Below are 26,368 nucleotides of genomic sequence, written 5' to 3' on the forward strand. Positions count from 1 at the left end.
TTTTTAAATTGACGGGTCATCATGTAAGGTCCTGTCGTTCTAAATATTTTATGAGATGCTAAGGTTTCCCCTAGGCACCTCTAATAATAAACTTTCTGCAGAAAATTTAGAAAGCATTATATGTTTCAAGGAGGAGCTGGCTGCTTGAAGTAAATTCTCTTGTTGAGTCATTTATTCCCTTAATAGGAATTTTCTGATCTGCTGTCATTCTTGTTCACACACTGGGTGTCACTGCCTCTAAAACACTTGTCATTCTTTAATGGAAACAAAATAGTCATTGCAGTCAGAGCCGCAATGTCATTCCACTACCCCTTGCTGCGTCGGCAATAGTGAAAATGACAGAGCGGCTCTCAGTAGGGGTAATTAAAATGTAAATATTGATATTTTATTATTTGAAATTACTTTCCAGTGCGGCATTTAATATCTCTCCATCTGTGCGGCTCTGTTTAGCGGTCACTTTAGTGCAGCTCTGGGATGCCAAGCGGCGGCTTGATCCCCGTTATGTCAAAATGCTTGTTGCTGCTTAATTTTGATATCTAATTAAGTGGAAAAGTACAGTCCACACTGTAATCCATGGCATCTTAACCAGCTGCTTGGGTATATTTAGAATTAATCTCCACTATGGAATCATCCTAATGTATGCAATTAAGAGTCTGCCGATGGCTAATTAGGTGTATTAGAATCAGGCAGCTTTCTTTTTTTCTTCTTTCTCTCTCCTTTTTTTTTTTTTTTTTTTTTTTTTTTTTTTTTTTTTTTTTTTTTTGAACCGTTGTAAACTTAAGACACTACCTCCTGAGATTATCTTAACGATACATGTGTACTCAACTAGGTAAACTAAAAATCTGATGCTCGTGTAGGAGAATATGTGTCTATTTGTGACTGTCTTCCCCCAAACCAGGGAGAATACAAACATCATTTGAATTTTTTGGCATCTGGAACACATTAAGAAAATCCACTAACCAGTAGAAAAGTTTTTAAAATGGGGAAGAGGAAGGAAAATGTGCACCACAGTATTCTGAGGTGTCATTTTCCCATGAGAGGATTTACCAGAAATTTTGCAACCATGAGTTCTTACTTTGGATATGGAAAGAATGCTTGTAGCCGCCTCAGCACGGACAGGGTTAACGAAGATGCGTTGATTGGATTGTAGGCATAGTTGTCTCTGTATGCTAATGCATTCCAGTCCTGGATTCACGTTATTAACATGATTGGGGAATTCCTGGAAACTTGACTTTGCCTGATGGCGAGGCGGAGGGAACAGGGATTGCCACTGCTCTCACTGAGGAAATGACGGGAGTTTTCCCAGGGGAGCAAAAGGCAAACAGAAGGAAAAATGCTCTTAAAGCCGACCTGTAGAGGTTATTAATAAACACCAACACATAATAAATGCACAAGAATTCTGTCTTTCCTGTGAAAAAAAATGATATGAAATAATGAAGCAAACTTGGTTTTGGAGCCTAACATGTGCAGCAGCTTGAAGAAGCTTCAACTCTGAATTTCTTGGTCTTCATAGCCTGTGTTTGAAACCATTTGGAGGCTGAGGCCCACGAAGACTGAAGTGAGCAGTACCTGATTAACTTTGGTCGTTGTTATTTGTTTTTAAGTTAGTTTCTTCTCTCAAACCCATGTTCTTTTTTCTTTCTTTTTTCGGTTTAGCTTAGTAAAAAATAAATTTAGCTTAGTAAAAAATAAAAAAGTAAGGGAGAAGAAGAGACTCCTTGTAATTGTTTCATTCAGGTGTAGGCCAGCAGGAGCACTTCTTTTTTGACCATTGGCTCTTACCATTGCCTCACTCTGCTCCAAGCACTCAAAGCATTTTGGTCACCATTACAGATCTTTACCATCTGCTGCCCTCTCCAACAAGGGCTCTGTTTTTTGTGTATTTGTTCCTCCTTTTATATCAGAATGTCCTTCTGCAGGACTCATGTATTAGTGGAGCTTCAAGAGCTATTGGCATTATCAGTGTCACAAGGCCTCCTCCTGTTGTCACACACATGTCCGTTTGGGGGAGTTTTGATTATGTATGAGAGCAGAGTTTAATTTGGGCTGGGCAGGTTCATTGAAAGCTCTAGCTAAGGCATTGCAGGACATGGGTATACAGTGATGACTCTTCTAAGGAAGCTGAACTGCATTACCATTTCCTGAATTGCATTTTTAGAGGGATTCAACCCTATTCCATGGTACCTGGTGTTTTTCATCTGCAGGCATTTTGCAGATGACAGAATGGGGATTTTTGTGAACATATCACCCCCAAGTCTAGCCTTAGTTTACTCATATTCAGATACCTGCAACTACAACAGACTAAAGAAAAAATTGTATAAAATCAATATGCTGAGAAGTTGGTCCTTTCTCATATAGAATTGCCACAAGAAAACAATCAGGGTCATAGAATCATAGAATCACAGAATGGGTAAGGTTGGAAGGGGCCTCTGGAGACCATCTAGTCCAACCTCCCTGCTCAGCAGAGTCACCTAGAGCACGTTAGACAGGGTTGCGTCCAGGCAGGCCTTGAGGATCTCCAGAGAAGGAGACTCCACAACCTCTCTGGGCAACCTGTGCCAGTGCTCTGTCACTCTCACAGGGAAGAAATCCCCCCTCACGGTCAGGCAGAACTTCCTGTGCTTCAATTTCTGCCCATTGCCTCTTGTCCTGTCACACGGGACTGCTGAAAAGAGTTTGTCCCCGTCCCCCTGACACCCTGCTCCATTTTCTTATGTGCAAGTGCCTGGGCAGACAGGGGATACCTCAGAATATGTCAGACATTTTAGAAAAGAGAATTGTACCCCACACGCAAACTTCTCAAATCTAGGGACTAAGATGGTTGTAGGAGTGTGCTGCCTGATCTTATCTGCTTCTGCTTTCTGCAGTAAGAGCATAGCCTCCCCCTGCCAAAAGTCCTGGGTCTAACCATGTTTAAAGGTTACCAAGTTGAAGATCTGCAAACGTTAACTCTAAATAAGCAAATCAGATCATATACGTAGTTTGTTTAAAAAGTCACCCTCAGAAATCTATACGTTCATATTGCTCTCCTTAAGGAGATCTACAGCTACAGTGAGCCGTATTAGACTGCTATTCTGAATTTAAAAACTTTTCCATTGTGCGTGTCTTAAAATTAAAAACCTCACTACAAAGAAGATAACACATAAGGGCTTCCATGTGCCAAGTGTCTAACAAATAAAAAAGAAAAATAGCAGTTTACTACGTATTCGATATTTGCCTTTGTTCTCAGGCCATCTAGTGATAAATCTAAATAAAAGTGTTTGCTTGACTTTTTTAATGTAAGGTTGGCATGAATCTGAACTAATGCTAGTTTAACTTCTGGGAATTCTGGTGGTAAAACTAGCCCAAAGGGAAAATCAAGTAGTAATCTATTTAAAGCTGATGTCTTATATTTTTCTGAGCAAATACTGGAATAATAAAATATGAAACAAAAATTAATGGAAATAAAAAGTACCATACTTCAAGCCATCTGTTTCCAGAAACCCCCTGATAAGGGTTTCCATACACATAGGTCTTACCAAAACTCTACTGAAGCAAGCTTGATTCACCAGCATTTTCATCTTTAACATTTCACTGCAGAGTGTTAGCAAATGGAAGTGGTTGTGTGAAGTCAAGAGGCATTTTTACTCTGTGACATTTTCCAGCTCCTTTCCATTGCTATTGCTAAAGAAAAAGCTCACAAGAGGTTGTATTTTTAAGTAAAAATAGGAATAAATTTAGAAGTAGCGGTCTAAAAATATTTGGTTTGGTAGAGGGGTGTAAAACCGGTTTAAGTACTGAAATCAGTTTGAACTGTAGTAAGTCACTGTGCATCTTACTTCGTGAAGAAATGACAAACTTAAATTGTTCYTGTTTACGGTTATCATGTAAGCTTTCGTACAGGGTAAAAGACAAACCTGAAATACTTCTAACTGGCATTTAAATTACATTAACACCTTTTCGTATAGCCTGAGTGAAAGGTCACGCTAGACAAGCAGCATCTTCASTGTTTGTAAATGTCTAATTTGCTGCTTTTAAATTGCTGTGAACCTCACTTACTTAGTCTTGCTGAATGAATCCAGTGTTGCAAACACTTCTGACAAGTGAGTATTTGCTTAGTGAGACTCCATTGTTCTTAATGGATTGAGAGGGACGTGCAGAGGGAATGCATTTTTATTGTCGTGCCCTCGATCTGCTGTTGTTTCAGTAGCGCTGCGATAAAAGCCTCGGGTTTCTTAGTGCTCTATGTGGCATGTCCTCTCCTACTGGTAGGTGTTAGTCAAAAAGTGCTTATCATCAGCATTTCTTCATGTTGTAAAATACAAAAAAACATTTATATTTTATAAGACCTTTGACAGGCAGAGATAGAAATATAAACATATTTAAATAAAGGAACAGGGAAGTGCRCAGAGTTGGCCGAAGGCATTCCTGAGCTCTCTGGATGCGTTGTGCCTTTTGTGCTGGAGTCAGAGTAACTTCTGGGCACCTCTGTGGGTGAAATCTGATCTCCTCACTGCTGTGTGCCTACAGCTGACAGATGGCAGTCCAAACTCTTAGCGTAGGGAGCGTAGCTCCTGGCCCGCGTGATGARGAGGACGGCGTTGTCAGAACCGAATCCCAGTGCTTCTTGCGGTGCTCTGCTGTAGGAACAGAAGGACGTGCTATAGCAAAGCATTGCTTGGACAARGTGGTAATTTTACTTTGCACTTTGTAAAAGTTGTGGCTTGAAACTAATTCCTAAGCCTTATTTTTAATTATGGTGCGTCAATTCTAAATAGCTTGGAAGCTGAATCCAACAAACAGTACAAACTAAGCAGCTTTTCGGTATATTTTTAGCCTGKTTTAGTCCCTGCTTTGGTACTTGATCTATGATTTACAAATTTGGGCAAATATTTGTGCTTTTYATTTCGTGATTTGACACCTCTCACATGAAAATCTTCGGCTGTGATTAGATTTCACCTTCCTGTGGCATCCCATGCAATCATTAGCCTTTGACCAGGGCCATCCTGGAGGTCTCCATGAGCAAAGGGGTATGAAAAACAGCAAAACTGAAAAAACAGGCAGAATGAGGTGTATCTATTTCTGTTTCAGCTCCCACCAAGAACCAGATTTCATCCATAATCTGTGAAATATGTTCGGTGATTAGTGAGAGCACTGTCCTCCTGTTAAATAATTTTCGTAACAGCTGAAATGTTTGTGGGTCTTGATATATATTTTTATAATACAAAGTTATTTGAAATGCAATTAAATCCATTTTGTCAGAGATTAGTATAATGAAAAGAATATCTTAGTTTAGATCCATGTGGGACAGTCAGCCTTAGATGTACCCTAAAAGAATTGATTTGTGTCATGCTCTTCCATGAATTTTTGCAGAAGGAAGAGAATGGCTATAAGTGGGAGTCACCGCTACAAAGATTTCCTTTACCAAATAGTCTGATCGTGTCTAGAAACCATTATGTACCCCTAGCTGAAATTTCACTGCTGAAATTTCACTGGCCTTTGTTTATATCCCTGGAAGCCTGCTGAAGTTATATGATGAAACTAAGCAAGTGCCRAGTGCATACAGCAAGGGAGAGGACAGCAGTCTAACAGCTGTAACTCTGAGAGCACGCTGGACCGGAATCTGATTTTGAAAGGAAGTGGAGTTTCTTTACATTCACTTCCATGCAGTCAGCATAAGCATTTGACTCATTTTTTATCATTTCAGTATCAGGCGACACACTCGCTAAATAAAGTTTTCTGGGCTGAAAGAAAAGTTTAAAAAATGTTAAAAATACCAGTTTGTTCTTTCAGGCAGTGTGAATATACATCATTTTGAAATAAGAAGATTGCACTGGAAACATCAGTACCCATAAAACATTTAGAAGGAAGTTAATCTATCAAAATTAAGCGTAAATAATTTAAAAATCCTACTCTGATATTTCAACTGTGTAAATACATTGAATCTGCAACACACTAGTGAACATGTCATTTCTGAGCACAGCTTTGATTATAAAAAATGTAAATGAAGATATTTGAAGTACAAAGCAGGGTAAGCAAGAGGAATATTTTGCTTGTAAAAGTAGCAATCACAAAAACAACTGGTGAAATAAATGGGAGGTGATTATCAGAAAACTCCAGCAACTCCCAGATTTGCCAGTTATTTTTACGGCTGGTTTGATCAAATCGTCTGATTTCTAAATACATAAGAGAGAGGCATAAAGTTCATTCACTGCAAATTGAAATTAGTTAGGATTCAGGACAGAGTAATCTGATTTAGGCATCACATTCAGTTTAAGGCTGAAAATAATAGCAGGGATAACTCCAGCCACTATCCACTTTTTTTTTTTTTTTTTTTTTTTTTTTTTTTTTTTTTGTCAGATAGTTCTCTGAGTGCTCTGTGTAAGCTACAGATCTTACTTTGGCACTTGACCATCTGCAGCTGCTTCACTCTAGCCCCTAGTGAGTTAGTGTCCATGAAGTCCATCTTAATGAAGCAGAGGAAAGGGTCTTCAGGAATATAAAAGATTTACCCTGCTTAGCATGGAGCTGTGTGCAATGTGAAATAGAGAGCAAGTGGTGTGTGTGCCGATATTTGAAAAGATCTGTGGTTTAAATGGCCCCATCTAAGAGACTGCTAACTGTGTTTGTAGTGGGCTTAGAGTGTCGAATGCTGCAGATAGGGTGGTTTAGATTGTGGTTGATTGTTCATATAATAAAAAATGCTAAGGCCTTTTTACCTATTTATTTCTGCTTCCTTTGAGCTTTGGGTTTACTGGTATGTGAAAGGAAAAAATCAAGCATATGTTCAGTTGCTCAATCAACCTTTTCTCAATCCACACTCAGTGATCTCAGTGAGTCATTACAGCATAATTACAATTTGAGTGTGATACGCTGTTTGTGGAAAAGTATCTATTTTTAGCCAAAGAAACACTACAGTCCCTGAAAGGAAGAGAAAAGAAGAAAAAAAGGAAGAGAGAAAATCTTTAACCAGCAAATCAATGCCATTGTTAACTGATATTACGAGACACCCCATAGATTTACAGCGCTTGCATTCAGCCACATAAAAACTGCGCTGAAAGGAATGCCTACCAGGGGTTAAATTCATATGCCTGCACTGCAGCCTATTTCTGTCAACACTCAGCTCAGGAAATAAACATTTATGCTTTCTGAAATGAAAGTGTATTTTTGAAGACTAGCCGTCAGATATTTTTTGCCCTTCACACTTTCAAATGCTTAGCCTTTTTTGTAAGTTGACTGCAAAGTGCATCAGTTTGCTAGGCAAAAAGAAAAAAAATCTTGACAAGTGCCCATGGCATCATTGTCAAGCACACGAGTGTCTAGTAGAAGATGGCAGGAGGGTTGGCACAAAACATGCTTCCTTCAAGCGTATTACCTCAGGGGTACCTGACTCTTGAGAAGCCTTTCAATCCTTCCAAATGACGTTGTTCCACACTGTCATCTGGTTTATTTGGAGTGCACTGTGTTGCAGATAAACATGCTATTTAACTGCAGGTCAAGGTACAGAGTCATTCTGTTAGCAAATGCCTGAGATACATTAAATGGCACTGACTTGGGGAGGGAGATGAAAAGAGATCAAAGTTGTCACCAGTGTGTACAAAATGGTACATGCGAAGGGAGGAAAAAGGTACACAACATTGTATTTTAAAAATCCATTATGCCGCTGTACATTTAAAACTGTGACCTGTCAGGCTGCAAGGATTAAGGAGCCACACGACACATGGCAAAGTTCAAAATCACACCGTCATGCAGCCTCTCAGCCCTGTTTGAAAAGAGCTTAGAGGTGTGACTCAGAAAGCCATCACTGGCCCAGATAGCTGGCCATGTATTTACGTATGATTTTGTGACTTTTTTTCAAGTAGTTACATTTTCAAATAGAAAAGAGCCACTTGTCATAGAACACAGTTGATCTAGGGGGTTCCTAAAACTGAAGATCACAGAATCACAACAAAGTTTGGCATGAGATAAAGACAACATTATCAAAACACTTAGAAGGAAGGAACATTTACATATGTAAATACATATGCCCATATAATCTGTTGCCTTTACTGTGGTTTGCTGAATGTCTATTAAAAGGGCTTTGGTGTTGTGCACGAGACGTGCTGGGTGCTTTCACGTTTTCTGGAAAAGCAAAAGAAAACGAAAACAGGTTAATTAGAGCAGGATGCAGTTTTATATTCCCATGAGGGATGCCTTTAAATGTTAAAACATGCTTTCACTTAGCAGGTTTTCAAGAGAAAGTTACTTCTGTCCAGGAGAAAATAAATATGTTTGATTCATTTATTAGTGGGCAGCAGAACAGTGTGGTTTATATTTACCGGTATTTTTATAATGTAAAATTTTTCTGTTGAATTTTTCTACATTTCATCTGAAAACAATTTAGTGTGTTTACTGCACCCAAACATAGTTTCTTCAAATTGGAGTACGATAGAGTATCAGCAAAATCCCATTTCCCCCCACACAGAGCATATATATGTGATTTCTTTTGACCCTGCAGACAACAAATGTTACTGGAACATAACATTATTTATAAAGAAAAATAGCAGTAAAGTAGATGAATAAGTAAAGGAAGAAAGTTGGGAGTTTTCACAAAAAGTAGAATAAATTGCAGGTTAAACTTTTTTTAATCAAAACTGATTTTATTGCTTTTTGCTTAATTAAACTCCTCAGAAGTGTGTGAAACATTGCTATAGCTGAAAAATTGTTAATTTGTAAATCACAGGGACAAAAGGGCTCCACTGCAACTTTAAAGTTTCTATGCACGTAAATGTCAATAGAGTGCCTTCTCCATCATCAGCACTAAATTCACATTGATGCCTCTTTTCTTCTCTGTATTGATCCTTCCATGAGAACGTAGATTTGTATCTGTTAATTAATGCGTCCTGAAACAGCGTTTGTATTAATCAGGCAGATAAGAAAAATTGGATGCCTGCACCCTCATGACAACCGTAAAAGTGCTGGCCCTGATAAAATCGTGGATGGACCTCAATAAAAAAGTTCCTCCTTCCACTCAATAAACTAATCATCCTGCTTTTAATTATTCGGCAGAAAGATGTGTGGAGATTGGAGAATGTGTAAATCTATTTACTAACAGCAGTGTCTGGGAGGGAGAATAGGGCTGTCACAGGACGGTGCTGCAGGCTACGTTCTCTGTCCATCTGCTACTGCAGAAAACTGGTCTTGAAAGACAGGGAAGGAACAGAAATGTTGAAGCTAATTGAAATCATGAAATCCTCCTTATAACCTTTCAAATGATTATTTCCTCTCCATTTCTCTCTTATTTATTTTAATCACAGATGTGTTATTTTCCATTGTCACCTCTTCAAGGGTTTTATGTTGTTGTTGGCTCAGTTTTTGAGGAATTTTTTGAAGGCGCAGAGCTACAGTTCTATCACAAGACACAAAAGACAATATGAGAAAATGAAAACAAATAAGAAAAGGAAAAAGGAAAAAGAGGGAGAGGAAGCTTGCAGCCAGTTTTATATTTCATTTTTTATGGATGCTTAGTGGTTTCAATGTGTTTTTTTATTGTATTAGTTTTGTTGCTTAGTACTTACAGAGAAAATTTTGTCTAGAGTACATGCCTTGTACATTTACTAGTTTATGATATATTCCTACTTGATTGTAACTCTTGAGTTTCAAAACAGCGAAATGCAGTTAAGTGTAATTGAACAACAAAAAGAATGTTCTTACAGCAGGAACCATGTCAAAGAACATGTAAGCAGCTTCATAAACAACTAAATGAAAGCCTCAGACATGCCTTAAGACCCCTTAAGAAAAGCTTGACTAATCCCCTTTGATGATTTTATTAAGTACTTGTGGTTGACGGTGCCAACTGGCAAACTACTGCATTTCACCAACAGGCCAGGAAATCACATCCTCTCCTGTATTGGTCTGTAGCTGCTGGTGTGGTTGGGATATTAGCAGTTTGATATATAATAAATTAAGAGGGTCTATAAACAAGAGACTGGAAAGGTAAGACAATAAAGATGTTTGCCCTTAGCGATCCTGTTAGCACAGAGAGCAAGGAGGTGGGGGAAAAAAAAGTGAAACTTAAATTCATTAAAAGACGTTTATTAAATTTTCGCTTGCTGTCACAAAAAGGATAGTGTGACTGCTATTCACTTGGCACTTCAACATGCCATCCTGTTACTTCAGCAAGTGCAGGAGAGGCAGAAGGCATTGCAGTAGTAATTAGCATCTTTTCTGAATAGRGTAGGTGTTACTTCTCTTTCCACTCAGGTTAAAGTTCAAAGGCAATTCCCCTCGTTGTGCTAATCACCCTAATTCTATTAATGCAGCCAATCTTCCCTTTTAAAAAAGCCTCTTCCTCCTCCTTCCCCCCCCAAAAAAAATTACCCTCCTTGTTTTAGGATACTGAGGAGCAGAGACTCACAGTAGGAGGTTTCAGAACTATGAATGAACAGTGCAGAACTAGGAGAACATCATACAACCTCCAGACTGTAACTGTAATACTCCCCCAAATTAATAATTCCTTCAGAAAGAGCCTACAGATCCATACTTGGTCATAACTTCTGGCGTTGCTTAGAAAAACGTTGAATTTGACTTTCCTGTAGTAGGGTAAGGAGGGGAGGCACAGAAGCAGAAGGAAGAATAAGAGACTGCATACATGTTGTATCACAGTTTATATAAAAATAAAAAGAGGAGAAAATTTGTGACAAATCTAAACCTGCTTAATATTTTTCCTCCTTTTTCTTTTCCTGTACAGGATTCTCCACTTTGTCTCTAGCTGACCAGATGAGCCTTCTGCAAAGCGCTTGGATGGAGATTTTGATCCTGGGTGTTGTATACCGGTCACTTTCTTTTGAGGATGAGCTTGTATATGCTGAAGATTATATTATGGATGAAGACCAATCTAAATTAGCAGGCCTTCTCGACCTCAACAATGCCATACTGCAGCTGGTAAAGAAATACAAGAGCATGAAGCTGGAGAAAGAAGAGTTTGTCACCCTCAAAGCTATAGCACTTGCTAATTCAGGTTGGCAGAGTAGCACGATGGTTGCTACATTTTTCATATGTCGCTCTCTTTTCTCTCTCTAATACCTTCTGCGTACTTGTTTTGAACATGGTTTTAGAATAAGGAATTGCTAATCATGCCGTAGGTAACAGTGCCTCTTAGTCTAAAAGGTAACAAACAAAGCGGTTCAAACTGAAGAAGAGCTTTCTGGTTCGAAGTAATTGTGGAATATGTTCCTGAGGGAGTACAGAATAATGCGCTGGATGATTTGGGGAGTATTTTACAGGCAGAGATCCTTTCAAATGAATATAGATGTTGTTCTCCTAAATCCATTCCATAATCCAGACAGGTCTAATCATCGCAGTTAAAATGAACAGAAAGGATGGCTGCACAGGTGTACGCTGTATATGTTCTCTTTAAATACAGCTACTGATTTATGTGGTAGGGTGAATTTAGGATATGGGTGGAGGGAGGAAATTCTTACTTAATCTCATGAAGGCCGCACCTTACCCCTGCTCTTATGGTAGTACTTCTGTTTTTGTGATCTTCTGCTTTTATGGTAATACTTCTCCCAAAATTATTACCTGTGCAGAAGGGGTTAAGAATCTCAGAAAGATTTTTTTTTTCTGCGTTTGAATTTAAAAGTGCTGAAGCAGTGAATAGTGTCTGATAAGTAAAAATCGTTTGTGCTTTGTTGTTTTTCCTTTTGTGTCTCCTTAATGCTTTACTGTGGTCTTAAGTCCCTTTTAGCATTTGCATAAAGTTCACGATAGATCCCTCTTTAATGACGTGCCGATCATTAGATACCTGTGTGTCAATAACATGCTCTGATGCTATGTTCCATTGACAGTCACACCGTGCCCCTCCATCTGCTTTTGTTTTGACCCTATCTTTGAACTTTATCTTGGTTGCTGGCCAGTAGTTTTCCCTTTAATTACAAGAAGGAAACTGTCAATAAAATCTGTTAAATGGGATGCAATGAGTGGCTTGAATGGGCGGACGGCTATTTGTTCAAATTCTGCAGCATTCAAGGTATTGACAGTTTGTTTTCTGGGGCCATATGTGACGATCAATCTCAGGCTGGGCTCAGCCGCGCTGAAAAATGAAAAACCAGATTGCTTTTGCTTACTTGTGGATGACGACTTGTGATTTGGCGCGGTCCTAGTGAGATGAGACCTTCTGCCCAAATTGCCCCCCTGAGAGCTAGGACGCGTGACTGTTTTTAGAAATAATTTTTTAATTGATTTTGTAATTAACAGTTCATCTACAATATTGATGCATGAATCCTCAGATTGATAGGAGGGAAATTGTTTTCAACAATGAAGTTGTACTTTCCTATTTGTCTTTGTAATGTGATTTAGCACTCTGCATTTTTAATTGGAAATATAATTCAAAAACATTCAAAGCCAAAATGCTATTAGTTTCTTTGTAAAATAGTCTCCATCCCACTAACTCTATCCTTAGTTTTAGAATATTATTTTACTTACAGAATTAAAAAAAAAATGCTGAAATGCCCCTCAGAGATCAAAACTGGGGGGGGGATTATTTATTTTTGACCGATCTAAATATACACTTTAGAACACTTTGCAGCTACAAGAAGGTTTCTCTCAGGATTGTTCGTGCTCAATGAGCAGAACAAGGAAGTTATCTGGAAGTAGGAGTCTAAATTGGAAAGGCCTTAATATTTGTTTTTTAGTTCTGTAATTCAAATGCTCTGAATTAGAAATATTTCCACAGCTTATTAAATGAAAAGGATAAGGGGCTGGAATGTAAGGTTAAGGCGTTAGATAACACTAACACCTTTTCTTTTCCCCAGATATGCAGTATTTAAGCAGTAATAAAAGATAGCGCTGCCAAAAAAGTTTAGTCATACGTACTTCGTACAGTATATCAAAATCATCTGTAGCTTCATTAATTTCACTGGGAATTTTAACCAGGATAATATCAGAGCTAAATATAGTTCAGCATAGTAAAAAACAGGACACATCTAAGTGAAAATACTTCCTTCTCTCATCTGAATAGAAATAAAACTGCTGTTTTAAAATGAAACTATTGCAAGGAAGAGTTAAAAAAAAAAAAAAGGCAGACCAGCTGTTTAACACCTATTTGACTTCCTTTTCAACAGTATATTTTGACTGCTGACATTAAACATTTCAGTTTCAGGTTGTACATGCAGCAGATATCAAACCTCTACCAGTACCTACACTAACATGTAGGTGTAAAATAGCACCTGCAGAATTACAGGCCATTATAGCATGTCAGACCCCTAGTGTTTCAATTTACAAATGCTGCTAAAATCACACTACAGCTCTTCATAGACAAAACCAGAAGATAATTTATTTTTACATAACTATGACCTTAATTAATGTAAATGCAGCTATAGCAGAAAAATGAAGGGCCATTATAAAAATAGTAAGTTAGCAATTCATGTTTAAATATATTTTGTTGCAACATCTACTTTCTTTAAAAACTTCTAATGCTTTTCCACTATTTATTTTTCCAGTTTAAAATAAATCACCTTGTTTTATAGCTGTGGAGAGAACGGATGAAGTAAAAAGAGAAATTCTTGTGCATTTCAGACATTTCTGCCATATCCATGCTGTATAATAAGATTCTCAGGCTAACTTTAGTGTAAATAGTAGATGAAAGTGGTCTTATGGCACTGTACCTCAGTTAGTGATTTATGATACAGTGTCCTGTTATTTTCTACTGGAGTATAGGAGCATTTGCTGGTACTTAGAAGAAGAAATTGTGGGTTGTCTTAATATTGTTTTTTTTTTTTTTTTTTGATTTAAATAAATACCACAAGCTTTGTTTTGGCTAACACATTTCAGTAGCATGAACATTAAAATACCCCAACTATTAACTTTTCTTTCAGCCTACAGAGTCCATTTGTACAAAAGCTGAGATAATTTTGCCGTTTGGTTTCCAAAAGGAGGGGAGGAGGTGCTGTTTTTCAGCGAAACTCTCAGACAGCTGTTATCAAATGTTCCCTTTTCAATGATTACCAATGCCACTCTTCATCTAGAAATTTTCAGAAATGCAAAAACCTTATTTGTAGTCAAATGATTTCAAATGGAGTGCACAGAGAGTCTGGAAAGTTTAAATATATATGTGAGAGGACACATGTTGTAGAGACATTTCAGTCCAGCGTACTTCAAAGATTATACAGACATGATTTCAACAGATATGTTTAATTTCTAGTGCTTAATATGGGATTTATCAGGTCCGTTTTAAACATCTGAACTGATTCAGTCGTAATTAATACACTCTTTATGCTTGAACACCAGAGAAGTCCCTCTTGCCACAGCCTAGCCCTTGTCCCGTCGATGTCACTAGCTCTTTCCTTCTTTCTTTTGCTTCTCTCTGCAAAAGCAAACAAGTGCCTTGAAGCTGCTCAATGCAGATGCCCTGTGTTCCACCTTGCACTGCCCAAATGAAGCAATCTGGCACCAATGAGCACTTTGTTTACCCACGCAGAAAATCAACCCTGAACAGTTTCCAAAACATGCATGTACCAATTACTTCCTCGTGTGGACGGGAAGGTGAAATATTTACACAATATGTGCAAGTGTACACATGTGCGCACATTCTCACGCGCACGCTCCTACACATAAAAGATGACCTGCTCGTGTCTTTCGCATTAGAAAATGCTCTCATGTATTGATTAGGTAATGCTAAACAGGGAGATGCAGGTGAGCAGTTTTTGAAATTGCCTAATCAGTAAGGGCTACGCTGTGCCTTCAGGCCAAATGTTGCAAAAGAGCTCTGAAGTCATAACTGAGACCAGATTTTTAAGAACAGCTCAGTTCCCATCTAAGAACTAAAATAAATAACAGGAGTGTCAAAATACATTAGCACATTTGAAAATCTGATCTGTTTGTCTCTGCCTAAAAGGCTGCTGCGATCTTGAAAAATTTGACCCGAATGTGGATGGTAAGCACTTAAAAGCGTAACTGTATGCACTGTTGAAAATTTAACATTAAGCCTGGATACTGGCTGCCTAGCCCCATACTGCTTGAAGCAGAAAAGTACCTCTGTTCCAGATCATGATTTCTGGTCTCTCTTATTAATTGTTTCTTTAAAAAAAAATGTTCTCAGTACCAATGGAGTGAGCATAAAGGGACATCTTATGCTTTGTAATATAATGAAACACGAATGATTAACACTGATGCCAGTAAAGTTTCACAATCATCTATCCCTGTAAAAAACGTAGTTCATGCCTACAAGTTTGATAGTTTTCCAGCCACCAAAAAAATGTACTCAGAGCACTAGAATGTTATTGTTAAATAATATTTTCATAGTAGAAATTATTTGGTAGAACCCTATAGATTGCTTATTCCACAGGACATATATCAGCTTTATTCCCTGTATAGACTGTGGCTTATCATATGTTGCAAAAGATTATATTTAGTTTCCAATAATGCCATTTTTTTCATTTTATTTATTCATCCTTCTATATCCTGTTAGTGTTAGAATTCATGATTAAAATGTATCTGTCATGAATAGGTGTATATATAAATAGATAGATAAACATACACATGTGGGTGTGTCATTGGTATGTTACTACTGTTCATTTTGCCAAATAGCGAGTTGTGCTAGCTCTGTTCATATTATCCTCTATAAAGAGTGTTACAGCATAGAAAAAAATGAAGGAAAAAGGAAATTGCTGGTATAATCAGAGTTTCCTGTTGCATGAACACAGTTTCTTCCTCAGATTCTGTTTTCATATAATCGAATAGATTACACCCACACTTCTTAGAGAAGATAAATAACTCTGCTACCATTTGCTAAGTTTAACTACTTTCCTTTCGTTGGTTGGTCTAGTGACTAAGTAGCTTCGAGATATTCCTCACCCAGTATGAGATAGGTAGGTGTTCTCCCCACTTTGTGTGTTAGGAGCTGGAGAGTCACAACAGCGAAGCGGCGAGGCCAAGCCCGCGGCAGCCCGGAGGAGAGGAGCGCGGGCCCGTCGCCCGCGGGCGGCCGTGCCACCGAAGCGCTCTGCTGCTTCTGCCCACGGCCGCCTCCGTGCTGGCTGCTGAATTCGCTGCGAAGCAAATCCGCATCACTGGGTAGGAAAGCAACTGCGCGCACTGCTGTGTCACCGCCACAATTGCTAGTACTCACTGTTACTCGCTCTGCTTTTCCACAKCAGTAAAACAGTGGCTCTCACTGGTTATTGTGGCAGTTGTTTGAATCTTGCAGTGGGTAAAAAGGATGCTGACACATTCATTCAACATTTTCTTTTATTTGGTATCTTATCTCCATCCTGTAATTCCCCCTTTCCAGGGTTTTAGTAGCCTTACTCAGTAGGCATTTGAACAAATTGCATGTTATACAATTTGTTCTGCATTACCAGACTATTTCTTTATTCACTGCACTCATCATAATGGAAAGTCAGGCATTTGAGGAGCAGGAGARGGTGGTTTACTGTGTTTTGACTTAGCCTATGCCTATATATTCTGTGTTTTCAGTACACTGTTAATCCAGTAACCTCCTGAAATAAACAGGTGTGTTCTGTGAATTCATTTCTTTTCTTACTACATCTTAGCCCAGCCATGTTTTAGATGATACTGTCTAAGGCTTCAGTTTTCATSTCTCTCCTTAAAAGTTGGCTGAACCAGTGTAATCCAGTCTAAGTCCTTGTATCAGTTTTACAAGCCTCTGTTTTACATTTTTCAGGTGCCACTGCCCATAACTACTAAGGACAAGGAATTCTTAATTTGTCCTTAATTTTCAACATATATTGTGATTGAACTGCCTGTTTCCAGTGGAATAATCCAAATTTCAAACTATTTTTGCCATATTCTTTTTCACAGGAAAATACTCTGTTTGTCTATGCACTTGTCTCCAGCCCAACCATGCAGTTTCCAGCAAATAATTCTGTTCAGGAAAGATACATAAATATGTTATCAAAATTATACATACTTGTTGATCTTAAATAGGGATGACCAAAGTAATATCTGAGGTAATTGCAACTCTAGACTGGAAAAGGATGGGCATTGCTGGGCAGAGGAACCAAGAACTTAGTTTGTTTTAGAGGATTTCCATGGTTTGCTTCTATCTTAAGCAATATATTTTCCAAAATGTTTTCACTGTGTTGTGTTTTTCATAAAAATGAGATATAAACACAACATGGGCAAGCACTTTGCGAAAATGCGAGTGTAGATTTGTAAATTTGTCATATATTTGAGGCAAAACAGGCACTTTACCCATGAATAAATAGTGTAGTGATTTTTGTGGGTTTTTTGGCTTGTCAACACCAACTAGATAATGAATTCTTCTTATCTGAGACATAATTATTTGAGATTAGGATTCTATTGCCCTTAGGTAAAGCAAAACTCATTTGTTTACCATTCTTGTTCTTCATCTCATCCAGTTTTTCAAGGATATGTGAGATCATAACTTCCTAAACTGATTTATCCATTTTTAATTTGTGAACGACTCAGCTATAGAGAATCACAAATGTCACAGTGATTGCTGTCGTTCAAGTACCTCACCCTACTTGTTGCTGTTTGCCGCTCTGATGTGCTTTATCTGCATCTTAATGTGCGTGCTCACTGCTGCATACTCCCTGCTGCTTGATTCACTATTATAATTTCTTGCTTTCCACTGCCTGAATTTCCTGACATGAAAAATACTTCAGTTGAGACCCCTGGGTTTCCTCTGCTTTCTTCTTAGTGATATTATGTACCCAAGCAGTACAAACATACCAGCCTTCAGCTTTCCTCAGAGCAGTATTCGAAGAGCTCACCATGCCCTCATCTCAGCTGCTTTCCAAACTTCAGCTAGTTTTCACCCTTTGTGGTGAAACACATTCTTCCCAGCTGCTAACCTGATTTCAAAGACAGCAATAAATACATTAAATGCTTTACTGCTATTACATTTCCATGTAGGCAATTGCTGGCTTTACCACCGAGATKCAGCACAATCACTGCTAGAAAGAGAGGGTAAAAAAATTACTCCTGGGTGGCCAGATGTTCGTTTTTCGTATTTGAGATAAAGCTTGAATTTTAAACACGGTATGTTGTAATCGGAGTTTTCTTCTGGACCTTGTGGTGTTTCTTCTCAGATGAGAAGTCTATAGTTTTCTCTCATGTCTGCACAATGATACAATCAATCACYGTTCTGTGGAGCTTAGCCAAAGGGGCCCGATCCCACTGTCTCGAGCTGTGGTGGTGAAACGAAGCATTTGCAAGGGTAAGACGAGATTCTTAAAGTGGAGATCAGTGAGTTTGTGTCCTAATTTGTTGATCTCATGTTCTCCCAYTGCCACACTGATCAGCTTCTTTTCCCACTTGCGCACTGAACTCCCACGCTTTCAGCAGGGCCCCGTATCCGCTGCTTCTGTGTCTGGCTGCTGAGCAATTCGGTTTCACCCACCTRGGCTCCGTCTTTGCAGGCCATTTAAGATCAAATCCTGCTTGCTTTCAAACGGAATTTTCAAATGACCCCATTTAAGTTCATCCTTAATATAGGCAATGGTTTTAAAATGCCTAAGGGCTTACATCTGGGTGTAGATTTCCTCAAGATATTACTTGCGTGTATTGCAATTGCAAATTATCCATATTGTCTACAAAGGCATTAAACCCCCCCACACACATATTTTTAGATTTTTCCTAGTATAGGAAGAACGTTCAAAATCTTTGAACTTAACTTACGATTCAATTTCATATTGTCTGTGGAATTATTTCTTTACTACTGAATTGTCACACAGACTTGGTGTTCCCTTAAATTATAGTGGTTCTTCTTGACATTGCCATTTCTTACTAGTGTGGATTGGGCTTATCAGCGATAAGTTAACCTGCTCTAAATTCACTTCTACATCTGCCAGTCTGTAGTTACTGAAAATATTTCTCTTTTCTTTTAGTTTTTTGTCTTCTTTTCCCCTTGGCTAGTTGAGCATTTTCAACCATTTTCCTTATTTTCAAAGGCAAACACCTGAGGGATTAAGATCTACATCCGTTTAATATCAGGAATAAAGTGGAAGTCCAAACTGCAAGGCTAAAACTTGAAGAAGGATCTTTGTAGAGATTAATATTTTCCTGAGCAGTCTGCCAGCTGAATCATGGTCTAATTAAATAGCACAGATTTAGTGAGTTTGCATTTAAACATTAACAGACCCTAGAACGGGTAAAGCTGAAATGAGTTTGAATCTTTTCTGTAAATGGAAAGTTAAATTATCATAGTAATTTGATTAAATCATTTTTAAATCTTTCAAGCTAAATCACAATCTTAAAAGAATATTTTGAAGCCTTAATCACTGTTTGTGAGTGTCTCTCTCTCTCTGCTATTTTTTCTTACCTCATTTCCTGTGACATTCTAAAATCTATTTCCTAAGGCGAAGGTTTCGAAACTCCTGTCCGAGAACCACTTGCATTTGGCCTGTGGGAGCTGGCTGGTCACATTCTTCCCRGTTGCTAACCTGATTTCAAGACAGCAATAAATATATTAAATGCTTTACTACTATTACATTTCCATGTAAGCAATTGCTTGTTCTACCACCGAGATGCAGCACAATCACTGCTRGAAAGAGAGGGTAAAAGCCCTTGTTTTACGATGTTGTCCACACAGTGGAAGAGTTTCARAGTCGGGAGTGGAACAGCTATATCTTGGGACAGATTTTGATTCACCTTCCACTCTTAGTTTTTCAGGGTGTGTTCTCTTCTTCTTTTCTTTCCTCATTCAGTTGTTATGTAAGAAATGTAGCAGGCATATGTGTTTCTCAAGTCTCAGGCCAAATTCCTATCCAACCTGCAGAGCTAAAGATCCCAGTGGAGTTCCATCTCTGCAAGGAAAATGTATTAGTCCAGGCTACATCTATACATTTGCAAACTCAGACTTGGTAGCAGTTGCAAGTACTCAGCATCTAGGAAGAATCAAACCAGTTTTATAAAGGGTAAAACTAAATATTTATAGTCAGTTTCTCCAGAAAAGACCTGTCTCGTAATGTGATATGGTGTAAAAGCATGGCCTGAGAATTGTCTTCACCAGCTAGGAATTTTATTGCCACTAAAATGCTCCCATCTGGCTTCTAAAGCACCCTAAAGATGGCCCTGCCTCTGGGGAGAGAAGGCACAAACGTCAGGTTCATGGGAACTGCATGGTTTATGGAAAAATATTTGGTATAGCACGGCCTGTCTGTGTTCTGTAACATACTTGTGAAAATCCAAGGACTTGGTAAAGAATCAAGAGAGTAATTCAGACAAATTATTTGGAGTTTGCATTCCAAATGAAGCCCAGTGACCGGACACTATGCTTAAGACACCAGCTACATTTGTGTGCATGTTAACGTGCCTGTATTGATTACATTTTGTCTGTAGGATACTGGTTTCAGGGGKTTTCTCTTACTGATGCAGAATTATTTAGTAGAAATTTCACTACTAGGAAAATAAAAAATATCTGGAGCTCACATTAATTGGAGCTAAATTTTGCTACAGGTAACATTTCTCTATCTGCTTTTTTTAAAAGCTGTAGTCTCTATCCCTAAAGGATATATTTTTGAGCTTCTCCGCTTTCAGCACAGTGCACTTTGATGCGCAGTATCACATCCCCCTGCAGCGTATGTCTAACTGCATGCTTCTTAGAGCATGTATCCGCTAAGACTCAGAATTATTAAACATGTAAAATTCCCATAGGACTCCATTATGTGTAATTAACAGATAAACTGTCATCAGAATCAATAAAACGTGTTAAATGATCCAAACTTGTATATAATTAAGTGTCTGGTTTAGAGCAAGAGCTGTAACTTTTTTTTTTTTTCTTTTCAATTTGCACATTTGTTTTGAGAATAGAAACTGGAGCATTTTGGTTAACCTGTTACTTACTGACTGGTATTTTGTTTTTATAGGTTTGTACCTGAGAAAGAGAGCCTGCCCAAATTATCTGAGGAAATAGTTATATGCAAATTATTTAGAAATGAAACTGTAGATATATCTTAACTCTTAGAATGTAATTCAGATATTTGAAGCAGGGGTTGCAAAATTTGGCTTCTGTGATTCTGTTATCAACAGGGTAAAACATGAGGACCTATGAAAGTAGTGATTCAGTGTGTGATACTGCTTCATATAGGAGTGGGAAACAGCAACAGAAGTGGTTCTTTGCTGTCTAGCTTCTCGGGCATTATTCTGTCTGAGAACAGGAGCTTTATTCCAAAACAAAAAATTAAGATGCAAGGCAAGTTATGTGAAATGGATTTTTTAAAGATATGCTCTAATAATGCCATGGATTTACTGTCCCAGTTTCACTCTGAGGTTAGCCTGTACAGTGTCACAGCTCCTTAGGACTTTCACCCCTGGCAGCAGTTACGTATATAGCTTGTGCATCAGTTAATGGCAAACCAGGCCTCTGCATGAAATTGGTATTCATGATAAATACTATATTTTGATATGGTGCTTTATGGAGCGCTGGGATCTGTGTGCTCTGGAGTCTATGGGGCATCCAAATTTTGGTAGCTGACAGGAAGGGCTTGGTGGCCTATGTCACTTGTGACTGTCCTTCCTTAATTGCCTGCACCTCCCTTTGGACCACAGCATTATTTTCTTTGACAGTGATGATTACATGAAAGTCATGGAGTTAGGGCTGCTCATCTGAAGTCACCTCAGCATGGTCCGGTAACTGTGGGTTCTCAGGGACATCTTCCTTATATTTCTGCTCTTTAGGGTTTTACAGTTATCTCAGTTGGATCTTTTGCTTTTACTTCACACTTCTGTTGCTTTAATCTTTCCAGGTCAGGTAGCAATTTAATTTAGTTCCTCATGTGCCTTTGTCTAGGCTTGTCACTCAATCCTTATACCACCAAACCATCTCACCTGGAAAGGTAAATAAGGTGCTTGCTTTGAGTGATTAAAAAAAAATGCAAAAAAGCTGCAGTAACAATATAAACCATCCTCTGGGGTAAGGATACACCTAGTATAAAGTATTAGCTTTACATACTAAGTGTTGCCTACCGCAGACTGAAAACTGTATTGCATCCTAYCTGAATGTGAGGGAGATGATAAATTTTTGCTAAACCTGTCAGGAAATCACACGAAACCCCCTTTTCCCTTGTGCCAGTGAAGCAGTGCTAGTCCTGTGGTTTTTATGTAGTCATGTATGTCACTCGCCAGTGGCTAAGGGCCGTCGCTTGCAATTCCACAGCCTTGGAGTCTGCCACAGCATTTTACCAAGCTTTTCCGTAATAGGGGAGTAATTCTTGCATCTCGAATAAAATGTGGACTTCAATTCGTACAGCCTTTGTCCTCTGGTGCTATAATTTCTTTGAAGCAGCTGCTGTAAGAAATGGTTTATGAGCAGCTAGGGCGACCATTTTACTAGTTTGAGGAGGAYGAGGAGAAAGATTACTTACCCAAGAGTTAATTATGCATTTGTAATTCCACAGGGGATCCAGATATTTTCCTGAAGGTCAATATAGAAATAAGTGGGTAATTATCTTTCTTCTTTGTAAGAGAGTGCAGTGCCAGTTAATGTGCGGTGCAGCCACAGAATTCCCTGACTTGCTGGTACACGAAACTGAAAACTCCTGTTGCTCCTTTGTTTTGCAGACTCAATGCACATAGAGGATGTTGAGGCAGTGCAGAAACTTCAGGACGTCTTGCATGAGGCTCTGCAGGATTATGAGGCTGGACAGCACATGGAAGACCCACGTCGCGCTGGCAAGATGTTGATGACTCTCCCACTTCTGAGGCAAACCTCCACCAAGGCTGTGCAGCATTTCTACAACATCAAACTGGAAGGCAAAGTCCCCATGCACAAACTTTTTTTGGAAATGCTGGAGGCCAAGGTCTGACTAAAGCATCATGGGCTTTCCCATCATGCACGTTTAAAAAAAAATAAAAGGGAAAATAAACAGGATAATAATGGCAAAGAAACTTAGTGTTTAATTAAGAAAAAAATGACTGCACTGATATTTAGCAGCAAGACTGTGAAGCAGCTTTCAACTTTTTCTTCTGTGTCTTTCTGATGCAGTTTTTCTTTTCTTTTTCCTTTTCTCTCTTTTCCTTTCTGTTCTTTCCTTTCCTTTTTCCTTTTCTCTTTTTCTTTGCTGCTGAACTTTTTAAAAGAGGTCTCTAATTGAAGAGAGATGGAAGCCAGGCCTGCCAAAGGATGGAAATCCATAATATGGATGCCAGTGAACTATTATGAACCATAATGTCCCCAATGACAAAGGAATCAAAGAGAGAACCATCGTACCTAGCAGTACAGTACAACACGGTGAACTGACTGAATGCAGTATTAGATTTCATAGGAGCAGTCTCTAATTAGACGACTAAGCGACGATGCATCGGCTGCTTCTTATCATTGCATTTTCCATCTAGATCAGTTACAGCCATTTGATTCCTTAATTGTTTTTTCAAGTCTTCCAGATATTTCTTAGGTTAGCTACAATGTAACTTTTTCAGGGAATAGTTTAAGCTTTATTCATTCATGCAATACTAAAGAGAAAAAAAATACTGCATTTTTGTGCTGGCTTGAACAATGATGAACAATAATGAAGGACAAATGAATCCTGAAGGAAGATTTTTTTAAATGTTTTGTTTCTTCTTACTAATGGAGATTTTTTTGTACCAGCTTTACCAGTTTTCAGCCATTTATTAATGTGGGAATTTATCTTACTAAAGCAATAGTTGAAGGGAAGGTGCATATTATCACGGATGCAATTTATGTTGTGTGCCAGTCTGGTCCAAAACATCCAGTTTCTTAACATGAGCTCCAGTTTATAACTAAATGTTCACTGACTCAAAGGATTAGATTACACCTACAGTATATCTGAGTAGTCTAACATATAAATACTACATGTCAAATACCAATCTATAAAGGTGTTAGGAGACAGCGACTGTACAACGGTGTAGTTGCTACATGATTTCTAACTGCTTCAGTTGTAAACAAATGAGATACTGCCTGTTTGCAAAATTATAAACTTACACTCACAGAAAACCCTATGAACCAGTAGTAGCTTAGAGGCAATAAGGCAAATGCCAATATTTGCAAAATTAAGAAATCAGAATAGTAGACTTCTGACCAAATTCAAGAATTTAACACTTCTGTACCTTATTTATTAATTTAGATTTCATTTTGTAAATTGCAATTTTAACAAGTAGCTAAACCAGTATACGTGCTTTTCAACCAGTATTGTCACAGCATGAAAGTCAGTCAGTTTCAAGACTGTTAAGAGGTGTAATCTAATGTATAAACCAATTAGATGCCCCCAGAAAACTACAGTCGCTAAATAACCAATAAACAATAACCTCCATCAAATGCTATACCAATGTACCAGTGTTAGTAGCTGCTCCCTGTACTATGTGAACATCCTTATTCTATGTACACAGATGTAATTAAAATTGTAATCCTAACAAACAAAAGAAATGTAGTTCAGCTTTTCAATGTTTCATGTTTGCTGTGCTTTTCTGAATTTTTATGTTGCATTCAAAGACTGTTGTCTTGTTCTTCTTGTGGTGTTTGGATTCTTGTGGTGTGTGCTTATAGACACAGGGTAGAATTAGAGACAATATTGGATGTACAATTCCTCAGGAGATTACAGTAGTATATTCTATTCCTTACCGGTAATAAGGTTCTTCCTAGTAATAATTAAGAGATTGAAACTCCAGACAAATACTCGTTATGAACAGATACACATTGAAATCATAATATTTTCAAAACAAGGGATAATTTCTGTAACAGTTTATTATAGAATACCAATGTATAGCTTAGAAATAAAACTTTGAATATTTCAAGATTATAGATAAGTCTAATTTTTAAACGCTGTAAATATAGCTTTTATTCAATCATCTCTCAGATGTTGTTATTAACTCGCTCTGTGTTGTTGCAAAACTTTTTGGTGCGGACAAGTTTCCAAAACTATTGCTACTTTGTGTGCTTTAAACAAAATACAAGGGGCTGATGCTACATCAGCCTTGTGCTAGAGAAAAACTGTGTATCTATCATTAGCTATATGGGACTATATTGTAGATTGTGTTTTCTCAGTAGAGAAGTGACTGTAGTGTGATTCTAGATAAATCATCATTAGCAATTCATTCAGATGGTCAATAACTTGAAATTTATAGCTGTGATAGGAGTTCAGAAATTGGCACATCCCTTTTTAAAACTGACAAAAAAAAATACAACTCCTGGGAAAAAGGTGCTGATTCTATAAGATTATTTATATATGTAAGAGTGCGAAAAAAAAGTTTATTTTCCAGAAAGTTTGTGCAGGGTTTAAGTTGCTACTGTTCAAGTACACTATATATATATAAATATATAATATAAATATTGTTTTTGCTGTATCACATTAAAGAACTTGGGCTTCAGGGTCAAAAGCCAATCAACTAAAAATATACAAAAACACAAAAAAAATGGAGATGTGTTAAAGGCACACGGTGCAAATTTTAGTTTTCATTTTCAGTAATTTTTTGGAGCTGCAAAAGAACAAGTATCTCAAGACTGTAAAAACATTACCTGAAATATAGCTAAAAGCACTGCACGGGCTTTATAATATTGTTCATCTTAAACCTTGCTGGAGAAGAGTTCTTTCAAGACCACTTACTTAATGTGAAGTGTTGGGAAAATTTCAAGGGTGTAAGTTTTAGCCATAACAATTTAATTTCTATTTTTGCTTCATTTTTTAATTTTTTTCTTATTTAAAGCAATATGATTGTGTAACTTCCAGAGGTTACACATTTGTTTCAATCAGATCAGATTGTTGTATTTATTCCACTATTTTGCATTTAAATGATAACATAAAAAGATATAAAAAATTAAAACTGCTATTTTTCTTATAGAAGAGAAAATGGGTGTTGGTGATTGTATTTTAATTATTTAAGCGTCTCTGTTTACCTGCCTAGGAAAACATTTTATGGCAGTCTTATCGTGCAAAGATCGCAAAAGGACAAAAAAAAATTAAACTGCTTATAATAATCCAGGAGTTGCATAATAGCCAGTAGTTAAAAAAAAAGAAACAAACATGTCTATAGCTGTAGATGGGCTTCACATCTGTATAGCAATCAACTGTATATTTTTGTGATGTGTATCATACCGTGTGCTCCAACCAATGTCCATTTGTGTAAATGTATTTATTTTATATTGTATATATTGTTAAATGCAAAAAGGAGATATGATTCTGTAACTCCAATCAGTTCAGATGTGTAACTCAAATTATTATGCCTTTCAGGATGATGGTAGAGCAATATTAAACAAGCTTCCACTTTTGATTGCTTTTATTTTATTTTTTGTGTTGTGGGGTTTTTTTGGTTTTGTTTTGTTTTTCTGAGAAGGAAACGAACCAATAAGCATTGCCTTTCGTTACTTCCATTCAAAGAGTAGCAAGCATTCTCCCTGTTCCCTTAAAGCAGAATATGAGTATAAATAAATGCTATATAAAGCCTTGTCAGAATGAATTCCAGTGTGGTACAA

At 37.8% G+C, this 26,368-nt stretch overlaps 1 protein-coding gene across 1 annotated transcript in view; it reads left to right on the forward strand.

Moving 5' to 3' along the window:
- Positions 1-26,164, forward strand: part of LOC146598536 (estrogen-related receptor gamma) — a gene marked incomplete at its 5' end in the record, with an annotated part of 55,365 nt that extends 29,201 nt beyond the window's left edge. Inside the window, 2 exons of the mRNA XM_085300118.1 lie at positions 10,709-10,978; positions 22,504-26,164. Of these exons, the coding sequence (XP_085156244.1) occupies positions 10,709-10,978; positions 22,504-22,748 (515 nt within the window). The remainder of the gene's footprint in view (positions 1-10,708; positions 10,979-22,503) is intronic.
- Positions 26,165-26,368: the final 204 nt, after the last annotated feature.

The sequence above is a fragment of the Rhea americana genome, unplaced genomic scaffold (genome assembly GCF_003343005.1).
Source record: "Rhea americana isolate MKP2758 unplaced genomic scaffold, rheAme1 scaffold_160, whole genome shotgun sequence".
Lineage (NCBI taxonomy): Eukaryota > Metazoa > Chordata > Aves > Rheiformes > Rheidae > Rhea > Rhea americana.